Below are 13843 nucleotides of genomic sequence, written 5' to 3'. Positions count from 1 at the left end.
CTACTTAAATCACTATTCCTTGCTCAGTGCTGTGCAACAATGGAACACCTAAGACCCTTCCTGTTCATTGGCTCACAATCTTCAAAACCAAATACAGAGGGGACTGAAGAAAAAGGGGGAAACTCCCTGCTAGCTAGTGAAAGGAAAAGAGGCTAAAGTGTACAGTAACTAACCCTAGAAGTGGGCAAGAGTAAAAAAAAAAGGGGGGGGGAAATAGGCATTTTTGCTAAATCTTTTCAGGTGAGACTAAGAGAAAACCTGCCAGATATTTAAGTCTTGGACATGATGTCTCTTTGCACAGGCAAGGATTGACCCACAGGATCACATTTTGAGTTTATCACAATCTCCAAAGGAAAATCCAGGTGATGGTGTTTTTAAGCTGCATGAGGGATGGTGGAGGGGAGATTCCACGGGGAAAGTGGATCTGGAACGGAAGAAGCAACTTGGTGAACAGACTGGCTCTAGGTGGGGGGAAGGGGTTGAGTTGGTTGAAATAAAGGAGGAGCAAGCAGTAGAGGTGAAGGAGGAGGTAGGACTTCTTCAGGTAGGACTGGGAGAGACCTCTTGTTTGAAACCATAGAGAGCCACTCCCAGTCAGTGTCAAATATACTATGGTAAATGGACCAATGCTATAAGGCAACTTCTTATGTTCCTTGGCGGTATAGTGGAGGGCCAAGAAGCGAAGAGCTTGAAAAGTGAGGACTGGAAGCTGGAATTTAGTTTAGAGCATGGCATGATGCTAGTTGCTGGAAACTGCAGGAGCGGAGAGTGCTGTTGCATTCAGGTCTTGCTTTCAGGCTTCCCGTGGAGGCATCTGGTTGGCCTCTGTGGGAACAGAATGCTGGACTAGATGGGCCCCCTTGGGCCTGATCTTATGGATCTGTTCTTATGTTATTAGCATTTGGGCTTCAAGAAAGAAGTTGGGTGATGGGAGAGAAAGGAGTGTCATTGAAATAGAAATAATAATAATAATAATATTTAATTTGTGTGTCGCCTATCTGGCAGATAGCCACTCTAGGCGACGTACATTAAAACGGGATAAAATACAATAGTATCAAATGCAGTCACATTAATCTCAATAAATAAAATACTGGACAGTCATCAGTACATTTATAAAAACATTTACATATACAGCATATAATAGATGACAAAATCATGGAGATTAACCCATCCCAAAGATCTCAGAGGCCTGTTGAAATAGCCACGTCTTCAGGGCCTTGCGGAATACATCCAGGGAAGGGGCATGTCGGAGATCAAACGGGAGGGAGTTCCAGAGAGTGGGGGCCACCACAGAAAAAGCCCTCTCCCTAGTACCCACCAACCTAGCTGTTTTGGTTGGTGGGATCGAGAGAAGGCCTTGCGTGGCTGATCTGGTCGGGCGGCATAATTGGTGGCGGTGGAGGCGCTCTTTCAGGTAAACTGGGCTGAAACCGTACAGGGTTTTAAAGGCTAATACCAACACCTTGAATCGGGCCCGGAAAACAACCGGCAGCCAGTGTAGATCAAATAACACTGGCGTAATGTGATCACGGCGGCGGCTGTTGGTAAGTAAGCGCGCCGCTGCATTCTGTATAAGTTGCAATTTCTGGGTCGTTTTCAAGGGTAACCCCACGTAGAGCACATTACAGTAGTCCAATCGAGAGGTGACCAGGGCATGTATTACGAGTGGGAGCTGTTGAACAGGGAGGTAGGGTTGTAGCCTATGTATAAGGTGTAACTGATACCAAGCTGCCCGGCTCACGGCCAAAATCTGAGCCTCCATGGACAGCTTGGAATCAAGAATGACCCCAAGGCTACGGACCTGGTCCTGTAGGGGCAGCCTCATCCTGCCAAACACCAGGTCAACATCTCCCAACCTTCCCTTGTCTCCCACAAGTAGTACCTCGGTCTTGTCAGGGTTCAGCTTCAGCCTGTTCCTGCCCATCCATCCACTCACAGATTCCAGACACTTGGATACGGTCTCCACAGCCCTCTCCGGTGAAGATTTGAATGAGAGATAGAGCTGAGTGTCATCCGCATATTGGTGGCACTGCAGCCCAAATCTCCTGATGATCGCTCCCAGCGGCTTTACATAGATGTTAAATAGCATGGGAGAGAGGATAGAACCCTGTGGCACACCACAATTGAGAGGCCAAGGGTCTGAAACCTCATCACCCAATGCTACCTGTTGACGCCTATCGGAGAGAAAGGAATGGAACCACCGTAAAACCGTGCCTCCCAATCCCAAACTCTCCAGGCGATCTAAAAGGATACCGTGGTCGACGGTATCAAAAGCCGCTGAGAGATCTAGGAGGACAAGGAAGGTGAATTCTCCCCTATCCAATGCCCTCCTCATATCATCTACCAGAGCGACCAAGGCTGTTTCAGTTCCATGTCCAGTCCTGAAACCCGATTGGTATGGATCTAGATAATCCGTTTCATCCAAGTGTGTCTGCAGCTGATTAGCCACCACTCGCTCAATGACCTTGCCCAAGAATGGTAGATTCGAAATTGGGCGAAAGTTGTTTAATATTTGGGGATCCAAGGAGGACTTCTTTAAGATGGGCTTTATAATAGCCTCCTTGAGGGCTAGTGGCATAACACCCTCTTGCAAGGATGCATTGACCATTGCCTTGATCCCCTCGCCCAATCTCTCTTTGCAGCTCATGAGGAGCCACGACGGGCAAGGATCAAGTAGACAAGTGGTAGGCCTTACAGATGAGAGCACCTTGTCCACATCCTCAGAAGGAAGAGGCCGAAATCGATCCCATTTGACCGGTTTGCAACTGGCCAACTCTAGCTCACTCACTGTATCCATGGCGCACGGAATCGAGCTCCTCAGGTGCTCGATTTTATCAGCAAAGTGCTTTGCCAAATTGTCACAGGAGGCCTTGGACTGTTCCAGGGGTTCCTGAGCAACTGGACCGACCAAGCTTCGGACCACCTGGAACAACCTCCTGGGACAGCACTCTGCTGATGCAACAGAGGCAGCAAAGAATTCCCTCTTTGCTGCCCTTACTGCCACCTAGTAGGCAGCTATTGCTGCTCTAACCTGTGTCCGAGCATCTTCGGAGCGCGACTTCCGCCACCGGCGCTCTAGTCGTCTCACCTCCTGTCTCAAAGTACGCAACCGTGGTGTGTACCATGGTGCTGCTTGAGTTCTGTTCAGGGGGAGAGGACGTTTCGGAGCCACTCGGTCTAACGCCCCGGCGATCCTCTCGTTCCACTCCATCACCATGGCTTTGACCGGGCGACCTTCAGCAGGTTCCAATTCCCCAAGCGCCGTCAGGAAACCAACTGGATCCATCAGGCGCCTGGGGCGGACCATTCTAATAGGACCTTTACCCCTGCGGAGGGCGTGTGGCATCGAGAGATCCATCTTTACCAGATAGTGGTCTGACCATGACACGGGGGTAGAAGAAATAACCCCTAATTTCAGCACACTACCCTCCCCCCCTGGGACAAATATAAGGTCAAGAGTATGGACTGGCTACATGGGTGGGCTCAGTATTACTAAGGCGCAGTTCCCAGGAAGCCATGGTTTCCAGGAAATCCCGAGGGGCTCCGATGAGAGTGGTCTCGGCGTGTATGTTAAAGTCACCCAGAACTAACAGTTCCGGGGACAACATTCGCACATCCGAGATCATCTCCAGCACCTTGGCCAGGGAGTCTGCCGTGCAGCGGGGTGGGCGGTACATGAGCAGGATCCCTAAACTGCCCTTCGAGCCCAACCTCCAGTACATACAATCAACAAAGTTAGTCCCACGAAGGGGAGGTCTGGCAAAGATCAACGACTCTCGATAAATAACTGCCACTCCCCCTCCCCGCCTTCCCACCCTCGGCTGCTGTGCATAGCGGAAACCTGGTAGACACATGGCCTCAAGAATAGGAGCTGAGGCTTCATCCAACCAGGTCTCCGTAATACATGCCAGGTCTGCACATTCATCCAAGATCACATCACGGGTGGTAAATGTTTTTTGTACTACACACCTGGCATTACACATCAGCAGCCGGAGGTCGGTAGGAATCCTGCGTCCCCCAGCTTCCTTCTGGTTCTGGACAGACCTGGAACAAGGGATGGATATTATGTATCTATTCCTTGTTCCTCTAGATTGACGTGGTCTGCCCCCAGCACCATTCCACCATTGACCCCATGGAGACTGCTTGGTAGTGTTGAGGGGATGGTGAGGGGTTTACCAATGTGGAAGAAGCAAATTAAGAAATCACAGAAGAAATGTGTCCAGAAGCCTCTGGGCTTGCTAATGGAATTGCAGAGAAAGGCCCCGAGAATCCCCCCCCCCAATCTATATTGGTCAGTGGAGAGTTGTCACGGGCACCCAGCCTAGACTGAGTTGTAAAAACAGATTGTAATGAGCTAGTGCAGAATGATAAGCCAGATTTCCTCAGAAGAAAAGCTGGCAACGTCATGTAGAAAAGTCCAAAAAGCAATTACAATGAGAGAAATTATCCTCTGCTCCTTGAAGGAGCCCCAGCCTTGCAGTAAAGGCTGGAAAATGCTAGAGTTAGCCAGTGCAAGTAGCATGCCTGCCCCCTTTCTTTTATAAGGAGGCTCTGGGGGAAGAATCCTTGTTGCATCAACTTCCTCATTGTTGCTTCCACAAGCCTAGTTCTGCATCCTGATTCGTGCCTGAAATGTTTGATGCTGTGTTCCTGTGCTGACTTCTGGAATAAAGCTTCATGGAAAACCCAGTCTCAAGTCCTGGGTCTGCATCTCTGGTTGGGAGCCAGGACAAGGAGGGTGGTGTGAAGAACCAGTGAACTTCAGTGGAAAAAATACAGGCTCATTGTATGGCTTTAGGAAAAGTCATGGAATCTGAGCCGTGATCCCCAATCTGTAAAATGAGAATGATAATGACTGGCCTTTCCAGGATTTGTGAAGGTAAGCTAAATGAAGATTGAGTGTAGCACCTGGCAATTAAAAGGGTTGTATAACATGTGATTACTGGGAAGCTGCATGCTGTATGTGGGGGGGATGCAGTATGCAAGCTTGGAAGTTCTATGGAAGTATTGAGAGGCATTTTGAGCTTTTGACCCCTGATGTGTTGGAAACCTTGGAAAATAGAGGTGCCTGCTTGTGTTGGGATCAGCACTTCCAGATAAAGGGGGCTAGTAATGGCTTTGTTATATATGTATACACACATGTAACCTAGCACTATGTGAGAGTATTGGTGCGGTAAAATGACTGAGAGAGGCTATATAGCCATGGTTACTGGAGAGTGTCAACCTGAGGGCCAAACTTGGCATGGACATGTTTTCTAAACGTGCTCAATTGTGTAGCTATAAAGAGTGTGAGTGTGTGAGTAAGAGAGAGAGAGAGAGAGTAAAATTTACTTCCGTCTCTGAATGGCGGAGGATGGGAGCAAAATCTGCCCTGTCTTCCTGCCCTCTACTACTTTAATCTCCACCAACCCAAACAAGCTCTGATAACACAAATAGGCTGCCTGGGGATGGGAGGCAAGACAGAGCAGGGGGGCAGGGGTTGCCATGGCCAAAATGTATCAGCCAGCCATCAAAATGCCTGAGTAAACAGGAATGTCTTTACATTCCTTCTGAAGTCAGTAGTGGGAATGTGAAGACCTGGGAGACAAACACACCTCAGCAGGGAGGGCATTCCATAAATGGGGAGCCACCACCAAGAAGGCTATGTCAACACCAACCAAGCAAGAGCCTGAGGTGGCACCACCAACTGGGCCTCCCCTGCTGATCATAGGGGCCATGCTGGTTGATACTGGAGGAGTTTCTCCTTGAGGTACTTGGGTCTCAAGGCACACTAACACCAGTGCCTTCAATTTGGCCGGTAGCTCACTGGCAATTAGTACAGAACTTCTTAGCTAAACACATCTAGCCAATAAAACAGCCTTAAGAGTTAGAAGAAGTCCAAGGTTCAGATCCTCACTTAGCCATGAAACTCACCAGGAGACCTTCAGTTGCGATCTCTCAGCATAACCTGTTTCACAGGGTTGTGAGGATAAAGTGTGTGTGTGAGAGAGAGAGGGAGAGAACAGTCTAATATTTTGCCCTGCACTCCTTAGATGAAGGAGCAGGATCAAAATGGGGGGGGGATAGCTAACAGAGTGAGGTGGAAAGAGCCTGGTTTGAATCGCATGCCTTTAGTTGGTGGTGCAGGCAAGAGATTCTCTGTCCACCTGAGTCATAAACTTAGAAGCATATTGTAAGCAGTAGCTTCATTCATTAATTCATACAATATTTGAAGTGTGTTACAGAAACTCTGGGCGATCTTCTTAGGATCTAGGATGTTGCTTGTTTTTGTATTTAGGAGGGTGGGGAGTGCTGCCTTGCCTTCGTGGCGTTAACAGAAAGTCCATCCATTTCCTTTTACTGCTCCTCTTTGGGCAGAAGATGAAAGAAAAGCTGCAGCTACCTCCCCGTCCTCTTCAACGCCCTTCCTTCCTTCCTTCCTTCCTTCAGCTCTTCAAGAGCTTTGGCTCTGTGCCAGGCAGGGCCAGACGGCACATTCCACAGGCAAAGGGCAGAGTCCAGCACCAGGCAGACTCCTCAGCCGCCAGCTGTTTATGTCAGGGGATGGTCCAGGAGTGGAGCCACAAAAAATATTTTTTCCCAATAAGGAAAGTTGGTGGAGAGTTTTATTTCACACTTAGGACTGTCTCTGGCATTGTTTTGGGGAAGGTGTGAGGAGGCCCATCCCCAGACCTTAGGTGACACAATGTGTGTGTGTGTGTGTTTAAGCATCCAATGAAGCATCAGTGTTTTAGGTGTGAGCCCTCTTCAGGGATTGAGAGAAACCCAAGATTCTTCGGTGCCAATGCTGTGGGTAGAGATACACTTGCAGTTATGTTGGTTTCAGTGTGTCTCCACCTCTGTATTACGAATCTAGGGACTCAGAATGTCAGTCAAACTTGCCCCTTTTTGTTCAAAATCTGGGATTTCAGAGATCGGTTGCATTTTCCCTTTCAACCAACTTCACATGGACATCAAAGCTGTTTGGCTGGAGGTGGAAGGCGAGGTGCTTCCTCCGGGCGCTGAGGAAATAGTAAGAAGATGGGAGAAAAGTAACTGGGGCTGGCAGCGCCTCGCCCTTTCCTCACAGCTCCCGCCAGGCAGGAAGAGGGCAGGAGGAGCCATGGGGCCACCTTTCCAGCTCACAGCACAAGCTATAAAGCAGCAGGGCTTTGCTCTTCTCCCTTGGCCTAAAAGCAAGACCCCACATGACACAAGGAAAGCGAGTAACTGGGGGCGGAGGTGAGAGACAAGTCAGCAGTCTGGACGTCAACACTGTTTGGCCACCCCCGCCCTGCTCCTCCCATTGATTATGTACATGGAGGCAATGCGATAAGAAAGGAATCCATTGTGTAGAGCCTGGTGCAGGTTTGTTTCAAACCGAACCCAGACAAAATGGTCTTGCTGCTTTCTACATGCACGTAGCCTATGCTTAAATGCATCGAAACTTTTCCATCTCCTGCTCACACACACCTCACAATCTGTTCAAACGTGGGCAGTGAGGTGAAGGCCACTATCCTAGCTTAGACTGCTATAACCAAATGATTGAACAAGTGTGGGCAGGAGTAGTCTATCAAGAATTGTTGGCCATAATTGAGTCACCCACACAAACACACATTGGCCAGGGTCCGTTTACCTCTAAATATCAAGGGATGGGAACCAACAGGTCTGAATTCTGTTGCCTTCAGGCCCTACTAGTGGTCTGGGGGCCTTTGGCTGGCTGCTGTTGGAAACAAAAAACTGGCCTTTGATCTGGCAGGGCAGGCCTTAACATAATCCCCACAAGGCTGGGTTTGGCCCTGAGGCCTCCAGCTGCCAATTTCCACAGTGTGAGAAAAGAACGCCTGCATTCCCAAGTATGTGGTTGCCTTTTTATAGGCTTGTGCCAAAGCAGCACTGCAAGTTCAGGCTCTCTCGGAATGTGTTGCCAAATCCACCCAGGTCAGGCATTTTGTGGCAGCTACGGAAAGAGGGGCTGCTTAAAACCCCGTGGGGCTGCTTTATGCTCCCAAAGACTCTCTGTCATCTGCAGGCAAAGGATGGCAGCCTGTGCCAGATCCTTCATCGTCGCTCTGTTGAGGGACTTGTTTGAGAGCCAAGACCTGTGTGGTTTGTCTTTGGTGCCAGCCTCCACAGAGTGGTTCATCTCGAAGCAGAGGAATTCTACTGTGCAGCAAGCTGTTTTGGGGGGGGGGACGGGGAAGAGGGTTGTCCAATTCTTTTCTCTCTTTTTGCTCTGGCCACTTGCATCCTCTCTCATTTCCTCTCTTGATTCAATTTCCCTGTGTATGCTTCTTACAGTGGGGAAAAATCTGGCAGTAAAGTAGCAGCGTGAGAGAAAGTCTTTGCCACCGCTTCTTCCTCCTGTTGAGTTGCGTTTTCCTTTCACCCCCCCACCCCAGATGGCGGTGCACAAGATTCTCATCCTTTTTGGCAGCCAGACTGGGACTGCCGAAGACGCTGCTGAGAGGATTGGACGGGAAGCCAAGCGACGGCATTTCCAGTGTACGGTCGAGGCCCTGGATGACTACAATGTGGTGAGTGCCCAGGCGGCTGCCTTGGCCATTGCTTCAGTCTCCAGCTCATGTAGGCACACAAACCATTCTTTATTTACTTAAAATATTTCTAGTTCACTTTACTAAAAGCAGTCCCAATCAAAATGCAGTAAAGCTTATAAAGCTGTCAATAAAACACCAATGGTAACAATAAATCCTCACAAGAACAGTTCACTGAAAGGCCTCAGTAACAAGATAGGATCTTTGACTGGTGCCAGAAACTCAGGAGAGTTAATGGCAGCCTTGTTTGGGAGGGGAGGGAATTCCACGGTTAGGGTGCTTGCCCTGGGAATGCCCTCTCCTGCATGGCTATATATCACAGTTCCAGTCAATGCTGCACTGCTAAGAGGGCCTTCCCCATAGGTCTCAAAGTACTGACAGGCCTGGTTGGGAATTAGAGCGCTGCCAAGTACTTGGGCCCTAGATACTGTGCAGGGCTTAGTATGTCAATACAAGCACTTGGAACTTGGCTCGGTAGCGTATAGGCAGCTGGCACAATTCTTTCAATGCCGGTGCTGCAGTGGGTCCTTGGTAAGCTGCCCCACATAACAGCCATGGCACACAGCATTCTGAGCCAGTGGAAGCTTCAGGGCCAGTTTCAGAGGTAGCCTCACGTAGAGAGCACATTGTGGCAATCCAGACTCAAGGTGTTCAGTGCATAGATCACTGTGGCTCAGCTACCCCTGTTCAGGAATTATACATTGCAGGGGCCAAGCATGTGTGCCACCTACCCCTTGCCATGGGAGCTCTTGAGCCTCCAACGACTGTACTGAGTCTAGGAGCACCCCCAAACTATGCGCCTGTCCCTTTAGAGCATGGGTGGGGATTTTGTGGTCCTCCAGATGTTGCTGAACTCCCATTGTTCCTGACCGTTGGCCATGCTGGCTGCAACTGATGGAAGTTGGAGTCCATCCACCTCAGTTTTAGAGGGAGTCTGGTCCCATCCAGAAGAGGCAATCTGCCTCATTCCTTCACCCAGGAACTGCCCACCCACAGTGTCTCCATGTGTTGAGGACTCCGCTTCTTCGCCCTCATCCAGGCCGCCACAGCATCCAAGTATCAGTTGGGAGCAGCTTTCTCTAACCTGGTGCCCTCCAGATGTCTTGCGTTACAATTCCCATCAACCTCAGTCAGCATGACCAATGGGATGACAGAGTTGTAGTCGCTGGAGGAAGGGGAAATACCGTCGGAGGACCTCCCTAGACCAGAAATGCTAAACAACTATCACCTAGTGGCAAATGTCCCTTTTGTGGGGCAAGGTGCCCGAGAGGGTGATGGAGGTCCAGCGTCGGGCGTGCCGGCGGGGTGACTGAATATCTGGGTCCATTCAGCCTGGCTTTAGGCCTGGTCACTGCACTGAAACTGCCTTGGTCGCCTGGTTGATGGCATTTGTCAGGAGAGAGATGTGGGGGGGGGGGGAGGTGCCACCTTGCTTGTTTCCCTGAATCTCCCAGCGGCTTTTGATACCTTTGACTGTGGTGTCCTCCTGGAGCCGCTCAGGGAGGTGGGGATTTGGGGCATTGGGCTTCAGTGGCTCTGCTCCTACGTCCAGGGATGTTTCCAGAAAGTTTGACACCTCAGGAGGTTTCCTGTGGTGTCCCATAACACTTCCATCTTGCCGCTCAGCTGTGGAATTCCCTCCCAACAGAGCCGCGTCTGGCACATTCATTATACAGCTTTTGTCATATGCTGAAGATGTGCCTCTTCACCCTGGCCTTTGACATCTGAGACAGGTGTTTTTTGGACCTTCTCTAGCTGAGATTGTCATTTGTTTTAAACTGTTCTTAATATTGCGTTTTCTATTGTTGTGACCTGCCCTGTGACCTTTTGGTGAAGGGTGGGAAATAAATCTAATAGGAGAGCACCAGGTTGGGGAAGGTTGAGCTAGAACTGCGCAGCCCCTCCTGACTTGGACGATACAGAGAAGTGGAGCTGGGTGCCGTCAGCCTTCTGGTGACCCCTCGCTCTAAGTCTCCTAGGGACTGCTTCCAGGGGCTTCATATAAATGTTAAATAGCATTATGGGTATTAATACCGGCCTCCCTTACAAGGCGATAGGCCTTCTTTTGAGCTGCTTCCTGGCGGCATTCACTGGGAATGCCGTGGATGCCTCTGTCCATAATTGTTCATCCTCTCTGCGTGGCTCTCTCCAAAGGCAAACCTTATCCATGAGCCGCTGGTGGTGTTCATCTGTGCAACCACGGGACAAGGGGACCCTCCTGATAATATGAAGGTGAGATGTCCTCCTGATTGTTGCCCTCTAGTGTCTTGTTGCGGGGGGGGGGGGAGGCAAGAGGCGAGGATGGCTGCCTAACCTCACCTCAGGTGTGCCTTTGGCCAGAACCTGACCATGAGCAAAGTTGAGTCTGCCTTGCCCCACCGCCATGGAAGTTTGTTCGGGCTCAAGCCCTTTTGCAGCACCACATCCAGCCTCTGTGTTTGAATGTAGGTAGCTGCCTTGTGCCGAGTCAGACCACTGGTCCATCCAGCCCATCCCTGCCACTGGCTGCCGCTGTCCAGATTCTCAGGCAGGCAGAGTCCCTTTCATCCTCGGTGCCCTAAAGATCCTCTTGAACTGGAAGTGCCGGGGATCGAATCTGGGGCCTCTTGCAGACAAACCATGTGCTGTTATCACTGAGCTGTGGCCCATCGCCATAAAATCTGTGCATGTGCTGTAGTATCTTATGATCCCTGGGTGGGCAGATCGTCATAAAGTTTTGATTCTCAGTTTTTTAAAAATAGCCACAGCAAAATGACCCTTCCCCCACCACACACACACAGTGGCGTCACTAGTGTTGGTGTCACCCGGTGCGGTAACTCATGGTGTCACCCCCCATGGCCCTCCTCCCGTACCAGACCTAGGGTGCCTAGGGGCGGGGCTGCTCTGGGTTAGGGTTGGCATATTGCAGTTCCACAAATCCAGGCAGGCTAATTTGCATATCATGCAAAATATTTGCATATCATTTGCATATTATGCAAATATTTGCACGTTAATATTTAGATTGTCCAGTTGTTTTGTTTTTGTGCCTAGGAATTACCACCAAAAACTGGGGAAAGATGTGAGAAATCTTTTTTAAAAAAAACTTAACATTTTCAGCCTTAGATGCCTAGACTAGTTTCCAACACTATGGAATACTGATTGATTGATTAAGAGGATTTATATCCTGCCCTTCTGCTGTTAAAAACAGAGCTCAGCACAGCTTACAAATATAATAAAAACAATAAAAATACACAATCAATATAAAAACATAATAAAAACACAAAATAGCAACAAACATAAAGTAAGTCAGAGCAGCAGTACGGTTAACCATATACGATATATTTCAAAGATGTGGTGGGTGGAGAAAAACAAGAAGCCAAAATGTTAGGAAAAGGAGTCTTTCACACCACATGCTCAGTTCTAAATACTGTTGCAGCAAGTTTTACAAGTTCCTCCAGTATTCCACTGGTGCAGGCACTCAGACATTCAAAGTATCTGTATGTTTTTTAGGTTTTATAAAAGCAGAGCTTTGCTTAACTCAAAATTTCTTCTCCCTTTGATCAACCACATCTACACAGGTTCCACCTCCATACTCAAAATGAAACTGGGCCTGGAAGTGTGCAACAACCCCACACATACCTTGCTAATTAGATTACCAATGCCAGGATGTCTGTCTTATCAACTACTCTCCTGCTCCCCCCCCCCCCCGGGGCATCATGAAAGACCCAGTCCTGGGCACAGAAAGAAAATAAATATCTGGTCCTCTTCAAAGTATTGATAAGCCTCTTGTTTTAATTGAAATAATAATTATAAATTCTTGTTCTTATCACTAATGGGAGTTAATTGTCTTGCATATGCTGCTGTTGCTTCTATGGCTGTAACGGAGTGAGGTTAAAGATAAGTGAAATGCAAATAGGAAAAAAAAACACAAAAGGCAGTAACACTTTCCTAAATGTAATACCATACCAACCACAACAAGATTCCTATGAGTAAGGCAGAAAACTAAGCATCTCACAACCAGTCAGGATTCCTAACCAAACCCCAAAAATAGGATAAATGAAGAAATATTTATATAAGCATGACTATCAAATATATTTATTATTTACACAAACTGTAAAGATATTTATAGTGCAATCCTAGGTTTATTTATTCAGAAGCAAGTTCCAGTATATTCAGTGGAACTTACTCAAACAGGGACAGAACTGCAACCTCAAGTGATAAGCAACTTCATTCACACAACCCAAAATTCTGAATCATGCCACTTTATGCTGTTATGCAACTGTTTATACTTGTTTTTATGGTTATTGGATTTTAAATGGCTTTATTTCTTGTTGTGAGCTGCCTTGGTTTCCAACCCTACCTCACAGGGTTGTTGGAAAGACTACACACACACACACACACACACACACACACACACACTGCAGATGTATAAATACATACAGCCCATATAATAGTTTATTGTCAAACCAGTTGGTCATTGCAGAAAAATCAGTATTAGTTTCCTACAGAATAAAAACTGTAATACCTAAGTAAGCCCTGCCTACTTGCTTTAAAATAGGACTGGAGGGGAGAGGGCAGAAAGAGAACACAAACACAATTCTTTTTTACATTCACTCCAAAGTCCCATTGATTTTCAGCACATTCATAACCATGTCTACTCAAAAGTAAATCCTATTGAATTCAATGGGATTTACTCTGGACATATGGGATTAGCAATGCTTTTACCCCCACAAAAGCAAGTATCGGGAAGGTTTTCAAAACACTGCCCAGGATCTGACTCCTACACACAAGAGGGGAAAAAACTGAAATGTATATACTTACCCAATTTATGAGATTTTCAGATAAACAGGGGGGGAAACCACCATTTTCTGGCCTTGCAATGAGGCTTACCAGACACTGCCACAGGTCAGCCAAACACTTCACTGATTGGCTGCAATCCTGAATGGGCGGGGTTAAAGCTACGAAGTGCTATACAGTAGTTTAAAAAAAGATTTAACGGGGGGGCTGACGTTTTTATGTACAGTAGGGCCCCGCTTATATGGCGGGTTCCGTTCCGGACCCCCGCCATAAAGCGGAAAACGCCGTAAAGCGGAACCCCGTTTACTTTAATGGGCCGCGTCGTGCGAAAATGACGCAAAAACGATGCAAAAGGGAAAAAAACCCTTTAAAATTGAAAATGAAAGGCGCCGCATCAGCGGAACGCCATAAAGTGGGGCCCTACTGTATATCTCGAGAACCGGACCACCTAGAAACTTAATTTTTTTTTTTAAATGAAAGCTGAGAATCCGGGCCAGCTAAGGGGCTAAACGGGCGCCGGGTGGCATGCAAAG

The 13843-nt window shown here is 48.2% G+C and overlaps 1 protein-coding gene across 3 annotated transcripts in view; it reads left to right on the top strand.

Annotated features, from left to right (window-relative positions):
- Window positions 1-13843, top strand: part of NDOR1 (NADPH dependent diflavin oxidoreductase 1) — a 41435-nt gene that overhangs the window by 1162 nt on the left and 26430 nt on the right. For 2 of the 3 annotated variants that reach the window (XM_061603704.1, XM_061603702.1), the window contains exons 2-3: window positions 8382-8516; window positions 10689-10766. In XM_061603704.1, the coding sequence (XP_061459688.1) occupies window positions 8382-8516; window positions 10689-10766 (213 nt within the window). Of the gene's footprint in view, window positions 1-4562; window positions 4880-8381; window positions 8517-10688; window positions 10767-13843 lie in introns of those variants that run through there. The other variant, XM_061603703.1, reaches the window with a different exon arrangement.

The sequence above is a fragment of the Rhineura floridana genome, chromosome 20, assembly GCF_030035675.1.
Source record: "Rhineura floridana isolate rRhiFlo1 chromosome 20, rRhiFlo1.hap2, whole genome shotgun sequence".
NCBI classification, from domain to species: Eukaryota; Metazoa; Chordata; class Lepidosauria; order Squamata; family Rhineuridae; genus Rhineura; species Rhineura floridana.
This window is presented reverse-complemented; position numbering and strand designations above follow the sequence as displayed.